An 18,771-nucleotide genomic window follows, 5' to 3' on the forward strand; every position below is an offset into this window, starting at 1 on the left:
GAAAACCCTGTTTAAATAATCATGCACAAATGATGTCCATAGTTAAACTGATTGATAAACACACCCAAGTTTTAGACAGTTTATTAGAAAGATGTAGACAATAAAAAAGAATTTCCACTGTAATTCAACATCAAATTGAAGTTATTCAGCCTGGGATAATCTGTCAGGTTGAAATACAGAACAAGTACTCATCTCACATTTCCTTGACAGTGCAAATATAATTTGGTCATTATACATGTTAACCTTATCTTCCCTGACACCACTAGGCTAAGTATCTGAATTAACTACTGAACCTTTGAATAGAAGGCAATATTTTTGAGAACAAACAAAATGTTTGTATGTGGATATTTGGACCTGAAAATATTCACACCCTCCTTTAATTTCATAGGTTATTGAAAGGGGTAATATTTTCTTTGAGTTCAATGCTATGTGAATGCTTGCTTGAACACGTTTAAAAGTGTGAACAAAACCTAGACCAGGGATAGTCAGAAAATTGGGTTGTGAGGAAATACAGAGATGTCTAATCTGCAGAAATTCCAGATTTGATATTATGAGCATTGATACGGGCACATTTAGAATTTAACAGATTTACAGGAAAAAATGGGAAACATCTGAATTACAAAACTGTTAACTGTTTCTGAGATACCTATCCACACACACAGGCTCAAAAGAGAACCCACTGCAAGATGCAACTGATTCTTGGCTTGTGTCTTCAAAAATAATATTGATCAAACTTTTACCTTGAATTACACAGAAACCAACTTTAAAACACTGAAAATTTGGACGTAGGTGTAAACCCATTTTTTTTTTATATATATCAAGACTTTTTTGAATTTCTTCACATGTATTGCTAGGTTGAGGATGACTGTACAGTTGTTCCAAAACAAATGTGCTTACTTGTAATTTATAGTAAAACAGAATACGCCAAAAGTGCAGCACTGCAAATGGAAGCGGAGATAGCTGCTTTGTACAACACTATGCATATTAATGTTCAGTGGACTGATTGGAGAGCACTCTGAACATGAGGCTATGGATTTAAATATGGCTACCAACTCATCTTTACAGTTTTTTTTTTTCACTGTTTCAACCAAGATAGTTTGTTGATGAATCCTCCTGCATTCACTTTTCCGAAAAAGAGCAATTCATTCCAAATCTGGCATTTCTGAAAATGAAGATTAAAAAAATCATTCAAATAAATCATTAAATTCAGCATGTTACAATTAGTCATATGGTAAATGACAGTAAACAAATGTGTTGACCAATTAACTACTTTTTAACTTGTAATTTAGGGCAAAACGTTATGTGACTAACTACTAGCTTTGGTTGCAAGGGCATGACCCCAGGTGAACTTACAAAAGGATAGCTCTCAGTTAGTGGACCCTTGTTTAGTAAACGTTCAAGGCCCAGTTTCCCAGACATGGATTTAGCCTAGTCCAAGACTAAAAACGTTTTCATTGGGAATCTTCATTGGAATGTTTTCTTACGTTAGGACTAGACTTAATCCATGTCAGGGAAACTGGGCCTGAATGTTTACATGCACAACATTTGGTCATTCAGAATAAGTTAACTCTGAATGGACATTCCCAACCAAGTGTCTGCACATTCTTATGGTTTATTGTGGCTATCGGTTTACATGTACTCATATTACCTCAAAGTATTTAGCAGGAACAGAAAAGGTTACTTACTTTCATCATCACTATCTGCAGACTCATCCTAAACATGAAATCAATAAAATAATTTAGTGAAACATTTTCATATGTGAATGATAACTGATGAAAAAAGGTATACAACTTTTTTTTCAAAACTTTCTTACATCATCAGCTCCATCTAAATCAGGTAGGTCATCCTCCCCTCCCATGGTGTTCATCATCTGAAACAGATCGTCAAATTGTCTCTATAAGAGCAGCAGTTTGCTTTAAGCTCCTTTTTCATGTAACAACCGAATGCAAGGTCTGAGAATAAACCATGGGCCTTTTGGGTTCTGAAAAGAGCGCTAAGCTCTGGACACTCAAATGTGTTTTTATGGCCATCAGCTCATATTTCCCACAGGTGCAAAGTCAGTAAGAAATGTGTGTCTATTTTATTTGTTCTGAACCTGCACGACCAACAATGACTGATTTTACAAATGTATCAAACACATTTTAATAAGAACGGTTCCAATATTGTTTATTTTGTAAAACAAAAGACAAGCCAATAATTGTTACAAGAATTATCCTGCCTACCTCTGAGAAACGGTCAAAGTTGCCAAGTTCCTCATCTGAATCATCCTCCCAGTCTTTCCAGTTGTTGAAGTCCACACTCAGCCAGGTTACCTGTGGAGACAAGTTAAAGAGGCAGCACAAGTTGTTTTTGGTAGGATTTCAACTACAAGAAAACAGGACTGACCTTAGCTTTATCTTTTGTTAGCCTTGGCCACGCCTTTCCTGGATCTGCTTTTCGTAAACAGCACAACACAGATCGATCTGTCCGTTTATGTTTGGACTCCTGTGTGTGATAGAGAATCACATGAGAAAGGAACTTCTGATCACAGCATCCAATGCATTTGGCAGGGCATGAAAGAAAATTCAGGCACCGTGGAAAAACTTACATTTTGATCAATAGCTTCAAAAAGGTCTACTTCATTGTCATGTTTGACATTGTCAGTTCCCCCAAAACAACTGTAGAGGAACAAAAATATTTTAAAAGGACAAAGTTGTATATTTGTTGATGATTTTTGTCTTTGCATATCAGTTCACGGCTGCAGCTTTAAAATGCTGACAGCCTGGCAAACTCACTGACCTGAAACCAAACTTTGTCTTGTCGAAATTGACTTTTACATCCCTGCTGTCTGCGACACAGAACTCAATGAAAACATAATCCCGCCTGTCGTACCACTTGGCTGTTGCTGGATGCCTGAGAATAGAGAAGAGTTGTTATATCTATAAAATATATATTTATATAGATATATTATGTGCGTATGTAGATTTTAAATTTTAAAGAACATAAATGAGTCCGTGTCATCCTAACAGATGTTTGTAACAAAGTTATATCAAGTTGTACTGTGCTCAATTATTTTAGTTTTATAAGGTCTCATGACAAAACAAACGGCAAAAATTATGGCAACATCTCAGTGGGTGACGGGAACCACCTGTAAGACAGGTGGGTCACGCAGATACTAGAGTAGTCTGTGGCACAATGGTCATCAAAAGCAAGGTGTATCCAGTTGCCACATGGTCCATTTTCTACGAGCTTGTCACAATGGCTTATGGTACGTACTCTCAATATTGATCAAAATACAACTTTTACACACATTAAGCAAAAATCTGATACGCTGGCTAGATGTAGCATTATGTTATCTACTGTACACAAGTTCTGGCTGTATTTTAATCAGTGAAAGATTAAATGTTACAGTACGCGATCAGACGCATGCAACGCAGTCTCACAATCAATGAAACAACTTTTACACAAATTATCAAAGAAATCCAATACGCTAGCTATATGTAGCATGATATTTTATTCAGGGTGAAAGATCAAATATTACAGTATGCCACCGTGCACTCAGGATAACCAGTCGTGTACCGTTCCGCTGACGACAGAGCTAGCTAGCTGGCACAGTTACGTTTAGTTATGAGACAGAATTTAAAAGCAGTAAGTGTAAACCAAGCTCTGAGTATTCTTCTCCGCCTTTGAGAAAAAGAAGGCTTAAATGCTCTGATTTTAAAAAGTTCCTCTTATGTCGTCATAAGATGAAAGGTTACCTCCCCTTTTTCAGCTTTGCCTACCCAGAGAATTTGGCCCACCAATGAGAAAATGAGCTACGACCGTGCAAGCGTGATATTGGTTTTTCCTTAAGAGACATCATGCCTTGCAAACGACCGAAGCATGGCAGTTATCCCCGCCTTTCTCCTCCTCATAGCATTTAAAGCTACAGACACAGAAATGGCACGTCCTAAGGAAAGCTCCTTGTGGGACTGCTCGTAGTGGCTGTAATTCTTCACCAAGGCTGAATTTCTGGAAAGAGACTTCAGATACAGTATTAGGGGACCACTAGGGCCTATATAAAAGCCCCCAAACACAGCATGCCATGGGACCTTTAACATATCTGTACAAATACAGAGACATATCAAACAAGCCTGGGTATGATCAGTTTGACCTCCACCTTGAAACTGTGAAAACTATAAATGTTTACCATGACAAACGGTTGCTACGTTCAAGAAACACAACAACAAGCCGATTGGGCATCGCTGCGAAAATCGCTCCTTATTTACATCAAGTTGTGAAAATCTCAACTCGAATCGCGTCGCTACCCACAATACACCACGCAAACGATTCGCCTGGCTCCGTTGAAAAATGAATGGATAGCATCGTGTCGCTCGCATTGCTGTACTGGACACGCACCGTTAACGAAATGTTTGGAAGCTTATGATAAGGAGCAGCAGAGAGTAGTTTATTTTATGGCAGATCACACCGCAAGGCTGACGATTCTGATGAGCGTTGTCAAGACCTTGTTAAAATCTTTCCACAATCTTGTTTTTAACAGTCAAAAACCACAATCTCATACACTGTGAGACAGTAGACAACATACTCACCCTAATATTATAATGTACAAGTCTCGTTTGGAACTGACCCACACATCATGCCCCCCTCATTCAATGATTCAATTATGTATTAGCTCGCAAACGTGGATGCCCATCTAAAGCTTTTATTTAGACTTCTAACTAGATAGATAAATACTATGTGTAACTAACGTAACCGATTCACTGGTACTGTACTGCTCAAAATATTAAGTTCATTAGTCATTCATTGGTCATACTTGAACATTGAAATGAACGATAAGTGGGGTGCACTTAGCTAGCAGCAAGTTAGCAAGCAGTATGTAGCGTTATACCATCTTCCGAGCTAACTAGCATGCAGTGGCTCTTAGCATCATGAAGTATCGACATTAGGTGTTAAGTTCACAAAACGATGTTTCCGTTCATTTGTACTTAACCACAAGTCCACTAAAATATATTAAAACTAAATTCATCGTTACATTTCTCCTAGCTACTTACAGTTAGTCTACGTGTAAATTAAATCCGTAAGCAAGCTAAATCGGCCAGTACTCCCGCCACTGCGCACTGGTAATACCCAAGTTAGCATTCGGAGGGTTGGTAGGTTAGCTTGCCAACTCGCAAGTGAGACAGTAAGCTATGGCTATTTGTACGTCAAAGCAGCTCCGACTTTTCTGGAAGGGGCCGTTTCATGAAAAGGACCAACACGTGCAGATTTAGGGGATGCCGAATTTTGTTTAGCTAACATGCCTATTCATGTGGGAAACATACATATATTTTAATCCAACTGTATTAGACCTGCGTAAAATGACACATTTCGATGCATGCAGTACTATTATAGAATGTTACTATCGGGCAATACTAGTCTCGGCCTCCTTATGCTGTTCCACTAGCTGCATGCTATTATTAGCTAGTTGGCTAGCTAGCTATTCTCTGCGGACACGCGCTCGCCATTCTTTTCAAACTTACATGACTTGATATGTGGATGCGAGATCTCCTTCTCCTTGATAATAGATATGTCGAGAATAACTGTCCCTTTCGTTTCAATTGGCTGAAGTAAAACAGAAGTAAATAAACAATATGCCCGCACAATGCACTGCTACCCTTTCAATGCCTGTTTTACACTCGTTTAGTACTGGATCGCGGTAGTGAGTCGTATGAATGACGCTGACGCAACTATCGCGCGCACAGACGTTTCTAGATTCACCACAGCTGCGATTGATGTGATGACTGGAAGAAAGGCTGTCCTTTCCTTGGCTTTGCGTCTGTAACTGACAACTTCGCAGCCTCAGAGAATTACTTGATTTCTGTTCCGAATTGTATTGTTTCTCAACCTATTCGAAACAGATCACAACAAGTCCCTCAAAAAACAGACCCTTAGAATCAGAATCACCTTCATTCGCCAATTAAGTTGACAAACAAGGAATTTACTGAAATAAATCTTACAGAAAAGTGAAATGCTCGGCCAATAATCCTATGCAAAGTAATATATCTGCATCAAACATACTTTTGTTTAGTTTTTGTTTATAGTTGTGTAAATATAACTTAAATTATATTGTTTTGATATATTGGCTAGCAGAACATATTGACACCTTAATTTATGTCTGTGCATGTTATCTAGATCTGTTGTACAAGACTCATCTTCAGTCCCACATAATGAAAACTGGGAGTGCCTAAATAGCTCTTCAGTTTTCCCAACTTATTTTACTTAAATTCCCAAAGAATGTGTTGAGTTTTGTTAACACCAAATGTACGTGCATTCAATTTCATACACCCCAAAATTCAAAGAGACACTAAATTCAATTCATCAAGCCACAACTTTATTTCCATCTTGGGTATAAATTGTACAAACAAGTGTAGATTAAATCAGCAACCTTTCATAAACCCCTTCTCCTCCCATGTGCTCTTACATCGTCAATTCCTGTGAAAACAAGAACAAACGTAAATTTTTGTACAAGCTAAAGCTTTTTGACTTTGAAATAGGTTTCTCTTCTCAGGACAGAAAGGTTGGCTTCATTGGACTCAGAAGAACGAAAGTCACTGTATCAATCATCATAGAAGAGAGCATAATTCAATATAGTCTGAACCGATCATTTGAGTTTAGACTGACAAGCTCACAGATGGTGTGTGTGTGTGTGTGTGTGTAACACAGACTATATATATTTATATAAACACCCAACCTTACCATAATAGCATTGACGATGTCGTTGTTGTTGTTTTTCAGGGCGCGTACAGCCTTTGCCCGCGACACATTGGCTTGTGACATCACGAGTTCAATGTCCTTCACCTCAACCCCAGTCTCGTCAACCTATTCAGAATAGCACAGTTCAAATACAGAACGTTGAGAGATTGATGAGATTTGATTGATTCCAATTTGTTTAGGAAAGTGGAATACACGACGAGAACAGTATGCATCATTAAGAGTTAACAAGATATGAAGACACAGTTAAGAGACCCCCCCCCCCCCGTCATCTCTAACCTCCTCCTCTTCGCTCTCCTCCTGTACAGTGGGCGTCTGTGTGTTTTCCTGGATGTTTGACACTGCTTCTCCTTGTACCTTGAACTTCTCTGCAGCGGCTAGCTGGGCTTGCTGAGACAGATCTTCAATCTAATGCACAAAGAACAGTATAATGAGTGATACCAAATAATTAATTTGACATAAAAAGCAACTGGACACAGGCAGTCAAAAAAACAGCACATTAATTAAAAAGTTGCATCTTCAAATGTAATCCCAGAGAAGAAAAAAAACCTGCTGTTTGTTATTGACCAGAGTGAGACATTAAACATTATTAAGACCAGCGAATGTTCACTGTTTGCATCTTACCTTAGCCTCACCAAAGACAATATAGGTGTCTGATGCAGGACTCTTGTACACGTCTGGTTTGGTGATGACGAACAGGATGTTCTTTGACTTACGAATGGTAACCCTGGTGACTCCCGTTACCTGCCTTAGACCCAATTTAGACATAGCCTGAAAGGGGGGGGAAAGAAAAGTTATGCAAGTCATGTTCATGTATTAAAAGCAAGGAAAGGACCCCCCAAAATCAGTTTGATTTTAAAGAGAACCTTAATTCAGGGCTTGAAATAATGTTTTTACTTGGTAGCACTGGTGCTCCTTAATTAAAAAAGTTAGGAGCACCAGCAAAAATGTACGAGCGCCAACCACACATTTCTATATCACCTTTACAGCACTTCAAATTTTGACTGCGAGTTTTGTAAAGAAATTAAAACAGGTTGCAGCATAACGATTATTTGCACTCGCACAAATGCTCCCAAATATATTTTGAGGTCGCACAGATAAGATTTTGGGAAGATATGCGACCAAAAGGTTCAAGCCCTGTTAATTACTGCTATGGTTATGATCCACATAGCATTGTGCCCCACATTTCTTTCAAATAGGTAAGCATAAAACATTACAACAGATGCAAGTAAGGAAATACATTTTAAGATGGGTAGGTTACTGAAAGGAAGATTACTTGTTACCTTTCGTGCCTTCTTTTCACTACGGCTCTGTTTGGCTTTGCTTACTGGTTCTTCATCGATCTCTGCAGCAGCAGCAAGCTGTAAAAAAGAAAACATTAAAACCTCCACAATATAAAATAACCCATAGCATGCAGTCAAAGGTCAAGACCTGATCGTTTTTATCGCTAAATACTTGTCAGGCATTTCACCTTGGACCTTTTCTCTTCTCAGGACAGAAAGATTGGCTTCAGTAGACTCAGAAGAACGAAAGTCACTGTGTTATTCATCACTGAAGAGTCAAGGGTCTTAACATTACTAGGTGATTATCAAATATCCAGGAGGTAAAAGCAGTATCAACGAGTATTTGACCTCAGCCAGTATTTTTGCTTTCCTTTACTTGAGCTGTCCCCTTCAGTTCTTACAATATCACAAATGTGATTACCTGAGCCTGCTGCGTCTGTGTCTGTGCAGAGTCCTGTTCCTCCAGATCTGGTACTGACTCATCACTGTCCGATTCAGTGCCAGAACCTGTAGCCCCCCCACAAAAACAGCAATGAGCCAAAGCACATGTTGACAACTTCACATATCTTGAGGTAACCTATGAGACAAATTGTTATTTTAAGTGGACCAAGTATGTAAGAGGCCTGGATGAGGAGACAGAAATATTGAATGTGCATAGTGATCGTTTTACTTGTCATCTGAGGCACTGAAACACAACGGTTATGTGGATGGGGTTAACAGAAGAACCTGCTATCCGTATAAAAATGAATGCATTAGCAGGCAAATGTAAGAAAATGAATGAAAATATTTTATATCAACCCTTTAAAAGCAGAAAGAACCTCCCAATTAAAAATGTGTATTAATGTTTAAGGAAACAGATTATATAAACGTTTGCCATGTTGCACATTAAGCTCAAAATGCATTACAACCTAAAAAGGAAAAATATATATTTAATAGACAAAAGTAGCCTTTCTGTTACTTGAACTTTTTTGGCAGTTGTAAATATAATGACTTTGTGGTTCCATCCCAAATAGTATGAAATGGTCCTCAAATGTGGGAGCACTAATTTAACCAATAAATAGTTTTAAAAAACTAAGTCATCTTTGAAACAGGCCAGTTCTTAAGGTTAACAATTTAAGTTGAGCTAATGGAGACAAATATACTCTACTTGTTTGTTTACTAGAAAGCAAAAATGTTGGGAAACCACACAGGAGACACAGGACACAGAAAGGAGAAGAAATACCCTTGTCATTCTTGATCAGTGGCTCCACCTTCGTTGGAGTTTTAGCAGGGACTGTGACAGGTTTTGGGGCTGAAACGGGGGATGGTGGGGGTACAACAACCACTTCAACGGGTTTAGGGACCGCTGGGGCAGGCACTGCAGCTGGTTCAGGAGCAGCAACTGGCTTATCAGCAGCAGGCTTAACAGGGGTAGGTTTAGGAACCACTGGAGTAAGCACTACAGCTGGTTCAGGGGCTGGTGCAGGAGCAGCATCTGGCTTATCAGCAGCAGGCTTAACAGGGGTAGGTTTAGGAACCACTGGAGTAGGCACTACAGCTGGTTCAGGGGCTGGTGCAGGAGCAGGATCTGGCTTATCAGCAGCAGGCTTAACAGGGGTAGGTTTAGGAACCACTGGAGTAAGCACTGCAGCTGGTTCAGGGGCTGGTGCAGGAGCAGGATCTGGCTTATCAGCAGCAGGCTTAACAGGGGTAGGTTTAGGAACCACTGGAGTAAGCACTGCAGCTCGTTCAGGGGCTGGTGCAGGAGCAGGATCTGGCTTATCAGCAGCAGGCTTAACAGGGGTAGGTTTAGGAATTGCTGGAGTAGGCACTGCAGCTGGTGCAGGAGCAGCAACTGGCTTATCAGCAGCAGGCTCAACAGAGGTAGGTTTAGGAACCGCTGGGGCAGGTACCTTAGCTGACTTTTCAGCAGCACCCTCAGCATGGGGAGGAGGGGTTGGTACAGCTGCCTGTTCAAGAGCTGGTACAACAGTAGGCTCAATAACAGGCTCAACTGAGGCAGGTTTAGGGGGAGCTGGTTGTGCAGCTGGCTGGTTAATCACCTCAACTGCTGACGGTTTAGAAGGACCTGTTACAAGCTTAGGGAACTCGACTACAGCAGGGGGTAGGAAAACTGGCATTTTGACAGGCTCTGCTGGTGGAATAAGAGGAGGGAGGTCATCATCCAAGGCAGGTAAGGGTGCAGCCTGGGGGGCGGGTATAATTGGATCTGGGACAGGGGCCAAACATGCCTTCACCTCAACCTTCTCTGTAACCTCAATTGATTTGGGCTCTGGGCTGACTGCAGACACCTCAGGAGCAAGTTTAGGGGAACCTCTTGCAACTGCTTCTGCAAATGAGACAGGTGCAGCAGCAGCAGGCTTAGAAGTCACTTTGAAAGCCACAGGGGCTGCAACAGGCTTGGGCGGGATGGGTGTGGGGGCAGCAGGCTCAGCAGGGACAGAAACGAGGGCAGGTTCAAGCGCAACTGGGGTCACTTTGGCCTCAATAGGTTCAGTTTTGGGCTCAACAGGCTTGGCCTCTGCTGGTGGGATAGATTTACACTCAACAGGGTCAGCTACAACTGGTACTGGAACAGGAGCCCCAGCTGGGACTGGCAAGGGTTTGAATGGCTCTCCTTTAACCTTTCCTTGTTTGCCAGCCTTTACAACCTTGGGGGTGGCACGATTGCTTGGGCTAGATGCAAAGCCTCCGGGTGAGGACGCTAAAGGAGATCGTGGAGTGGAGGATGAAGTGGACTTGGGGGAGGTGGGAGATGAGGAGGAGGCAGACATCGAGGATCGTTTTCTTCTGCCAGGGACAGCCTTTGGGGCAGTAGAACCTGGTCCACCCTTTGCCTCTTTGCCTTTGGCCTTAGCTGGGCCAGCAGCAGCCTGAGCGGGGGCAGCCACACTTTCAGGGGCAGGAGGTGTGGCTGAACGAAACAAATGTTTTTATGAGTGCGGAATTTAGTGAAAGGTGGATCCATGCGTGTTAACATCTGAAGTACTTTTGCCTCATCATGATTAAGAAAAAGTGAACACCACACCACACTCAAGTGTCCAAGCAAATCCATTAGAACCGTAAATCAACTTGAAAACACAATTCAAGCACAATTCCACACACTCAATTTAGTGTTTCTCCAAAGTTAACAACCCATGGTCAAATCTGAGGACTCACTCGGTGCAAAGGGGTAAACGGCAAAATGCATGGCAATCTGCATTGACATAGCGTGGCACTACTGATGAGTGAGACAGTTTATAGACCAGTGACCCTCTAAAAAGTAACCCTCAAACCTTAATTATTGCTAGTATAACAAGAGCACATACAAACCATTTCCAGCTCAAAACCAAATAATCAACCGTTATTAACTTCAAGTAAACTTTGTATATAATGACAAGATATGTCTAATTAAATCTATAAGTAGTAAACACATTGCAAGAGATGTGTACAGTTGAGAAATGTTGGATCAATCCTATTCTTACAACTTCAGAAAACAAATACTCGCCATGCACGTTACAGTATAGCCTTCTCATTATACAAAATTGGATCATTGAGTTGTTTCATAGAGATCTAAATACATTGACAAGGAAGACAGTGAGAAAAATGCAACAGTCATAAGACAATGATTACAAACTGGCAAAAAAGACGAGTTGATGGACGTGAGATATTTTTTAAACATTCAGTACAAAATGGACTGGCCTGCTTCAAGAAATAACAAGAGTAAAACCGTATTTAAAAGGAGACCGCAAGTTTTAAACAAACCAAATTAAAAATATAGATTATGCTTCAAATAAGCGTTTACCATTGATTCATCATAAGAGTGTTGTTACCAGTTTAAGTACCAGTTGAAACGGAAAAAGGCCTTATTGTTGCAAACATGTGGAACCAAAGATCTGAGAGGAAGCTGGGTTGGAAATGGAAAAGCAGCTTAACTTTCCACACAAATGAACCCACCTGACAGGTGCCGGGTGGTGAGGGATGGGCCTGCACGATTAGACATCACCTTTGTCTGGATGGCTTCAGAGAGCAAAGTAATTGGCTCTTTCTCAAGACTGGTCACCCCAGTCAAATCAGCAGGCAGTGATTCCGGTTCAGTTGCGACAGTGTCTGATCTAACCACTTCAAAGCTTGGTTTGGCATCATCAGCTTCATTTGTAGATAGGCTAACTATCTTCAAGTCTTCATTGATAATATCAACCGCAGGCTCGGAAGTGACCTCTGGGGCAACTCGTGCCGTGCCATCCACTGTGTCAGCAACCTCTTCCACAATTGGCACTGGTTCTTGGACAGGAGCATCTTTGGCCACCACCACAGGGTCATGTACAGCAGGTTCTCCTGCAGCTAGCTCAGGTTCCTCTTGTACAACAAGCTCTATGGCTGCATCTTGTTGGTCTTGAACAGCTGAATCCTCACTGAGGGCTGAGGGTTCTTGAACAGCTGCTTCTTCTTGGGCAGGTGTGGCAGCTTCAACTGGGTCAGTGGTCAATTGTGGTATAGAAGCTTCATCTGAAGGTAATGACACCTCAGCCTGCATAGTACCTTCAACCAGAGCTACACCGTTAAGTTGGCCTATGGGAACTTCTAGCACTGGTTGTATCTCAATCTCCATGGAGCCTTCTGCAGGCACTGGATTCTCCAAAGTGGCTGCCTTGGTCACTTCAGAAACAGCCATCTCAGGGGGAACAGAGGGACTCAACACCCCTGGAGCAGATAGGATGGAAAGGAGGAGCAAGAGGAGGAGCAGCAGGGAGTGATGTAGTCATTGCGATGGTGTGTGTGTTGAGGGAAGGGGAAAGTTACTGTACAGAGGCAGGGCTACTGAATTGAACCCTTTAAGATATGGACATGGCACTATAGGCCTTCATAGAAGCTCAGGTCCAAAATTCTTAGTTAAAAACAAAAACATTTAGGTACATTAGGGTTGTGATTACCACATTTCAATTGAACCAATGTATGAGTGATATTGTTCAGGGATGCAGACATAAGCTTTACATTCACCAGTTGAAAGAAAACCAAGAATAGGTGTGTTGTGTGCGCACACACGAAACTTGTGCCCATTTCCCAGATATCATGCAGTGTTTATGCCTAAAAGATCGGCAGTGGGAATATACAACTCTCAGACCCTAAGTGAGGAAAACCTTCTTGAAGGAAGGGTTGCATTCAATACTACAGACTAAATTGTAATTTAACATGAGCCAAAGTCTCTACCAAAGAAATAAACAAGTGTTATTATACTGATGGCTACTTTAACATGGTCAATGAAAACGATGTGTATGAAATAAACAAAACCAAAAAACATGTTTTACCATGATAATGATCAGTGCCACGCCTTTTTGACAAGATTGCTCATTAATTTAAATGTTTTCGTGCAGGGTTTGTTTCACTGCAATGTTCAGTCCTAGTGTGCCAGACTACAAATACCCGTGCATTACCCATGTGTGTTATACAACACAGTTGTCTGTGCAGTTACATTCAACAGGCTGTTGTGAGTTTGTTTGTGTAAACTGGGGTCCTGGTTAACCCTTTTTCTGAACAGTGGAAATAATAATTATTTTTGAAGGACACATTTTGTCCCTTATCCTATCCAACCACCATATAAAAAGATTTGAGATAAGTCAACTCATTTTAAAATAAACCCAACACATTTCTCATACATACTCAAAAGGGGAACCAGGGCAACACTCAGTTGACCCACAAGAGAAAAAAAAAATGGTCACCATTGGTATTCAATGACTTTCTATGGTTATTCTAATAATGGAATGCGAAGTTATTCTAGATTGACAGCCACCATATGTAGGGCTAGACATAGACCTAGAATTTATCAATATATCCAGTGTAGTATTTTGAGTTCCAGGACCCCATTTACTTGGGTTGTTTAGTATTGTAACATGCAAGTGGGAAATAAATGTATCATACATACCAGTTTCTACTTGAGGCTGCTGCATCTCCTGCTCGGTGACTGGAACTGTCTCTGTGGCTTCGCCGGGCATTTTTGTCTGAAAGGAGATAAAGGAATAACATGGTTACTTTGGAAGTTGACCATTAATGTTAACTTGAACTATTAATGTGAGTCACGAACCAAGATCCCTGGAGACACAAACCGTATTAAATGAAATTGGTTCATAATCTTTTTATTAAGTCCAAATGGCAATATCCTTGTGCTAAAATGTCATCATTGAAAATGTCGACGTTGAAAGGGTATCAAGTATAGACTACATGGCCCCGCCCGATTTTACTTGTTTAAACACATTTCTATGGCGATTGTATACCATCTTGCTATCTGCTAACTAACCTTATTGTGCACATGCCTGCCTCAATTCACGTGTCCGACTAACCAAGAAGGCAGATTGCTGACTAACGTTATCGTTAGTCTTTCTCAGTAGCCATTTTAGATAATAGGATTGGTTGCAGGACAGTGGATTTTACAAGTTTTAAAAAGTATAATTCAGTTAAAACCCATCGAGTCAAGCGATTTGACTTGACTGAACAGCGAAAGCAAGCAGGCTTGCAACATATTTGTACTGTAAATGCTTACTGGCTGCCCAGTCAAAGCTTGAAGCTACTGAACCAGGCATGCTAGCAACTATTTTCAAACCCAGGTAAAGTGGATCTCTGATGCCTAACTCCCATTTATCAACTAACATTATTGAGTTCTGTCAACACCCCACAAAAGTAGCATGCTCTTATGTTCTGAAGACTAACGGTGCACTGTAAATCTAGCTAGGATAGTTGACAAAGAAGATTCCTTCCTTTTTCGCGAACTCTAGCTAGTCAGGTAATTAGAACTACACTGACAGCACAATCAGCATGAAATAATAACAAATGAAGTGTGCCCTGCCAGTATATTTCTCATGCACTCCAGGAGGCTGATAACTCAAATCTGTCAAGTTGGTTCTCGAACATTAATATCCATATTAACTCTAACCAAGTCGGCCCGAGTTTGCTAGCGCCATGTACCGTCCTTTCCCCGTCCCCCCCCCCTCCCATTTTGAACTAGCGATGAGGAACATTTACGGTGGGTATTTTATTGTAGAGCAAACAAAAAATTGTAATATTTACATAAATGCGAATGCATTTTTCTAACGAACCATAAAATCTATGTTGTTGGAAGTTATATCGTAGACAATTTGTAGGATGAAGTTAGATTACAAGCAGAGACACTCACCGAGTCAGGACACTATTTCCAAGATGGCTGTAAGAGGGATTTCTGACCTCTGTCTCGCGGTGATATCAGACTAGCTTTACTTCTGGTTCCGGGTTGTGTTTGAGCTTGTTAGAATTGAGGGGTTGCATCTTTTTCCACTAACAAAATCAAGCACGAATATGAATAATAAATGTTTCACTTTGAATACAAGTAGCCAGTGTAGTTAAACTGTACGAAAATTACAAAGACATAAAAAATGTATGAAAGTATTTTATTAAAGAAATGAAAACAAAAATATGCACAGTAAAAATAAAAATATGCAGAATGTTGTATGTGCATGAGTAGCTGTAGGGGAATGTCTACCTTTAATATAAATGCAATGAGCATAATCAAATTGTGGACATTTAATTAGATCACACATACAACATCTGTAGACTTAAAAGTCCTTTTGCATATCTGTGAGAAAAAAAGGAAAAAGTATTGTCATTAACTTGTTCACATCTTAATGTGATCTTCACATCAGGATTTTAAAATTGTATTTTACGTACCACTCTTTTTCAGAAGCTCGCCTTTCCGAGAGCGTGCCATGCTTTCCACAAACTGATCAAACAGTTTCACATACTTAGCCAAGCTTGTACGTTTGTAGTCTATAGGAAATGAAAAATATATCATAATGCATTTTGTTGCCTAAAACATATCTTGGAAAATATGACGAAATGCACTGTTTAGTAACAATGCAACAATACACGTTGAAAAGCTTGAAAGGACAGATTAGGCTACATATAGTGTATCATCTAAGGTGAGGTTCTTGCTTGTTACCTCTCAACTTCCGTCGCTCTGCTGCCTCTTTCTCGTTCTCTTTCTCCTTGGCATCTTCCTCATCTTCCTCTGCTGTCCTGGGCCGATCAAGCTCCTCACAGATTAGACTGGAACAGCAAGGGTAATAATACCACTGATGAGTATGGCTCACATAGTATCAACCAGACTTGGGCAAAAGGGAAGCAGGACAAAGAAGTGACAAACTGACTCAAAACTTACCTGATAGTGGGCACATCAAAGGGATCAAACTCATTCAGTTTTCTCAGGTCAATAGGAACAGAGATTCGCCCTAATAGGGTGCAGAAAATGTATGCAAAAAGTTACATGTTTGATAGAAAGGAATATAAATGTCTATTTTTTAGTGTGTGTAACCATGCTTAGCTAGGAGGGCTGTCTCAACCTGTTTTGGGGTGGACACTGAAGGGGCTCTTTAGTAAGTGGTTGACTCCTTTACTGACATTAACATCAAGTCGTGGGTAGCAATACTGCAGCATAATCTCCATTTCAAAGTAGTGGCCTTTCTTAGTAGTTCCCTGGTTGAATGAAAAATAAGTGGTCAGCCAACATGCCGAATATTGTGAGCTTTAACATAGCTTAGTTTTTACTGACACATCACTTACACGTTTTTGTTCGGCTAGAATCTTGAGCCTGTCCCAGCGCTTCTCAGGATTTTTCTCACTCTGAAAGTACTGCAGCAACTCCTTCCTGATATGTTAAGTATATGGTTAAGGACATTGACATTTTATTGTAACAAGGCCTTATAATAATGCTGAGTGTGTGTCCTGGCAAGACTCTAAAAAATAAATAAGGATATCTTCAGGGACGAGGGTGAGCACTTTGTCAGTAGTCTCCTTGATGCCCATTATGTCCTGGTCCTTTAGAGCATACTGAGGGAAGTACTGCGTCACCACTGTCAGGGCCTCTCTGGTAGGTACAGAGAATATTTATGCGACAAATACAAAACTAAGCTCAAGCTCCATGGTTTATTAAGGAGCAAGAAAGCTTTGCATGTCTTACTTGATGAAAGGATGAATTGGGTCTGTCAGCACCACTTTCCTTGCTGTCTCTTCCCCACCCTTTAAAAAGCAAATTATTTTCCATAAGAAAATATTTTATTATCAGAAATCACTTTCAATATTTCTTATTGGGTGCGAAGGCTTTTTACTTTCAGTGTGTTAATTTGATGAGTGTGGAACAAGAGACATGTTGTATTAATATGTCACATTACCTTCACAAGGCTGAGGTACTCTGCAACAGCAGAGCGTGCTGCCACAGAGAGCTTTCTGGCTGCCTCGTCACACACCCAACAATGCACCCCTCTTCTGCCAGAGTAAACCCACAGGCAGTGCTGGAAACCAAAGTCATCTGGAATAGAATAGTATTGCCATTTGCCATTAGTCAACCTGCTACAGGGATTATTCCTTATCTACAAACTTTAGTTTTCTTAATTCACCTCGAAGCGCCCTGTCCAGGATACGGATGGCAATAGTCATCAGAGTCCAGCATTTTGGGCAGATGTCTGCAGCACTGAAAACAGCAGAACAAAACATTGGGCAAAACCTCTGCATCCGGATAAGCTTAACATCAGAGGGTTTCTTTTGGATTTTTTTGTGTGGCTGTAATTTAGATACCTGCAGCAGCTTCTGACATCATCATAGTCTGTCATATCAATATCAAACACCAACTCTTTCTCCAGAGCCTGGAAGGTTCCAGACTTCACTGTGTTGTGCTGATTGGGCTGTAAGTGACAAAGAAATAACCTGCAATTATGGAAAATTAAGCAAGACAGCCAAAACAATCACTGAAAAACCCCAAGCCTCTACTCCATTCTCTTCTCTTAAGAAACATGTACTTTTTCAGCATTCACACCTGATTAACACTAGCATAATCACCATAATCAATGGTAGAGGGGCTAGAAAAACAGTCGAACAGTAACAAAGCCTCACTCTGTGACTGTAGACAGCCCCGATATCAATCTTGAAGGGGTTGATCTTCTGCATCTCTTTCTCTAACTCGTGCTGACTACTAAAAGACTGGTATCGAACGTAAATGTCATCTTTCAGGGTGAAGCTAAACTCTCGGTTCTGGAAGTAGTTCTTTGTCACTGTGAGAAGCAGGGCACAAATAACAACATTAGAAGTTACTGATGACAGCTAAGTGATTCATATAGCATATAGTTCCAAAATAGTAGCAAGAAGGTTAAATAGCTAATGATTTCAAAGTTAAATCTTTTGATACGGGTATCTTTAATTTAAACAAAAACAACTTAAAGCCATTTTATATTATTATTGTGACGGTGATAGTTAAATACTAGCTAACATCAATTGTTGCCTTAGCTTGCTATCCAACCAGCTCACCTCCTCCATAGTTCAACCACCGGTAGTATTGATAATATGGGAAAAGTCGCCTGTAATACAAAGGCAATAAATCGGGTAGCGATGCTGGGTCGTAATCTGAGGACAGCATTGCTAGAAATGTAAAATATATGAAAACCTATTTTAAAGTTGATCTGGCTGCTTTGACACATAAAACTACCACACCGCGGAGTGAACGCGCCAAAATCTGTAAATAGGCGCTTCGTTTTGTAAAGTACAACAATCCCGGTAGGCGGAATCGTTAGCTTTGACTGACAGAACTAGTCAAAAACGCTTAACTCCGTCCATCTGGCGTAAAATGTGTTATAAAACGATGGTGCTATCAAGCGGAGAGCCAAAAAGTTGTTGTGAACATGTTTTCATGGGATATGTAGTTTTGTTATCCATCACTGCACCATCGCTACCTTTTCCCATGTCATTATATTTAGACAGTGATCAC

General features: G+C 40.6%; 3 protein-coding genes and 2 non-coding genes across 8 annotated transcripts; all 5 read right to left on the reverse strand.

Moving 5' to 3' along the window:
* Positions 1–65: 65 nt before the first annotated feature.
* On the reverse strand, positions 66–5,656 carry ptges3b (prostaglandin E synthase 3b (cytosolic)). The gene is made up of 8 exons (XM_084680283.1): positions 5,499–5,656; positions 2,779–2,892; positions 2,588–2,657; positions 2,386–2,484; positions 2,223–2,312; positions 1,814–1,870; positions 1,686–1,713; positions 66–1,162 (listed from the first exon to the last, which is right to left on the reverse strand). Coding segments are annotated over exons 1-8 (480 nt in total). The 5' UTR covers positions 5,501–5,656; the 3' UTR covers positions 66–1,142.
* A 671-nt stretch (positions 5,657–6,327) lies between these two features.
* Positions 6,328–15,290, reverse strand: LOC146252082 (uncharacterized). 4 transcript variants are annotated; one of them, XM_084680997.1, is made up of 10 exons: positions 15,160–15,289; positions 13,915–13,990; positions 9,427–10,926; positions 9,235–9,345; positions 8,434–8,519; positions 8,013–8,090; positions 7,354–7,500; positions 7,009–7,137; positions 6,715–6,837; positions 6,328–6,450 (listed from the first exon to the last, which is right to left on the reverse strand). In XM_084680997.1, exons 2-10 carry the CDS (start codon positions 13,982–13,984, stop codon positions 6,436–6,438), a joined length of 2,259 nt encoding a protein of 752 aa, XP_084537123.1. In that variant the 5' UTR covers positions 13,985–13,990; positions 15,160–15,289; the 3' UTR covers positions 6,328–6,435. The 4 variants fall into 4 exon arrangements, with proteins under 4 accessions (XP_084537123.1, XP_084537125.1, XP_084537122.1 ...); XM_084680999.1 differs by having other exon boundaries at positions 9,520–10,926; positions 15,160–15,288; XM_084680996.1 differs by having other exon boundaries at positions 9,235–10,926; positions 15,160–15,290.
* On the reverse strand, positions 6,518–6,591 carry LOC146252083 (small nucleolar RNA SNORD59). The gene has a single exon (XR_014732178.1). It is a non-coding gene; the product is annotated as a small nucleolar RNA SNORD59 (small nucleolar RNA).
* LOC146252084 (small nucleolar RNA SNORD59) lies at positions 8,214–8,287 on the reverse strand. The gene has a single exon (XR_014732177.1). It is a non-coding gene; the product is annotated as a small nucleolar RNA SNORD59 (small nucleolar RNA).
* Positions 15,291–15,392: 102 nt separating the features above from the next.
* prim1 (DNA primase subunit 1) lies at positions 15,393–18,551 on the reverse strand. The gene is made up of 13 exons (XM_084681001.1): positions 18,315–18,551; positions 17,904–18,061; positions 17,589–17,695; positions 17,411–17,484; positions 17,186–17,322; positions 16,975–17,033; positions 16,767–16,881; positions 16,578–16,664; positions 16,358–16,490; positions 16,177–16,246; positions 15,958–16,064; positions 15,687–15,785; positions 15,393–15,594 (listed from the first exon to the last, which is right to left on the reverse strand). Exons 1-13 carry the CDS (start codon positions 18,421–18,423, stop codon positions 15,575–15,577), a joined length of 1,275 nt encoding a protein of 424 aa, XP_084537127.1. The 5' UTR covers positions 18,424–18,551; the 3' UTR covers positions 15,393–15,574.
* Positions 18,552–18,771: the final 220 nt, after the last annotated feature.

The sequence above is a fragment of the Hypomesus nipponensis genome, chromosome 18 (genome assembly GCF_054491055.1).
Source record: "Hypomesus nipponensis isolate SF chromosome 18, ASM5449105v1, whole genome shotgun sequence".
Classification (NCBI taxonomy): Eukaryota; Metazoa; Chordata; class Actinopteri; order Osmeriformes; family Osmeridae; genus Hypomesus; species Hypomesus nipponensis.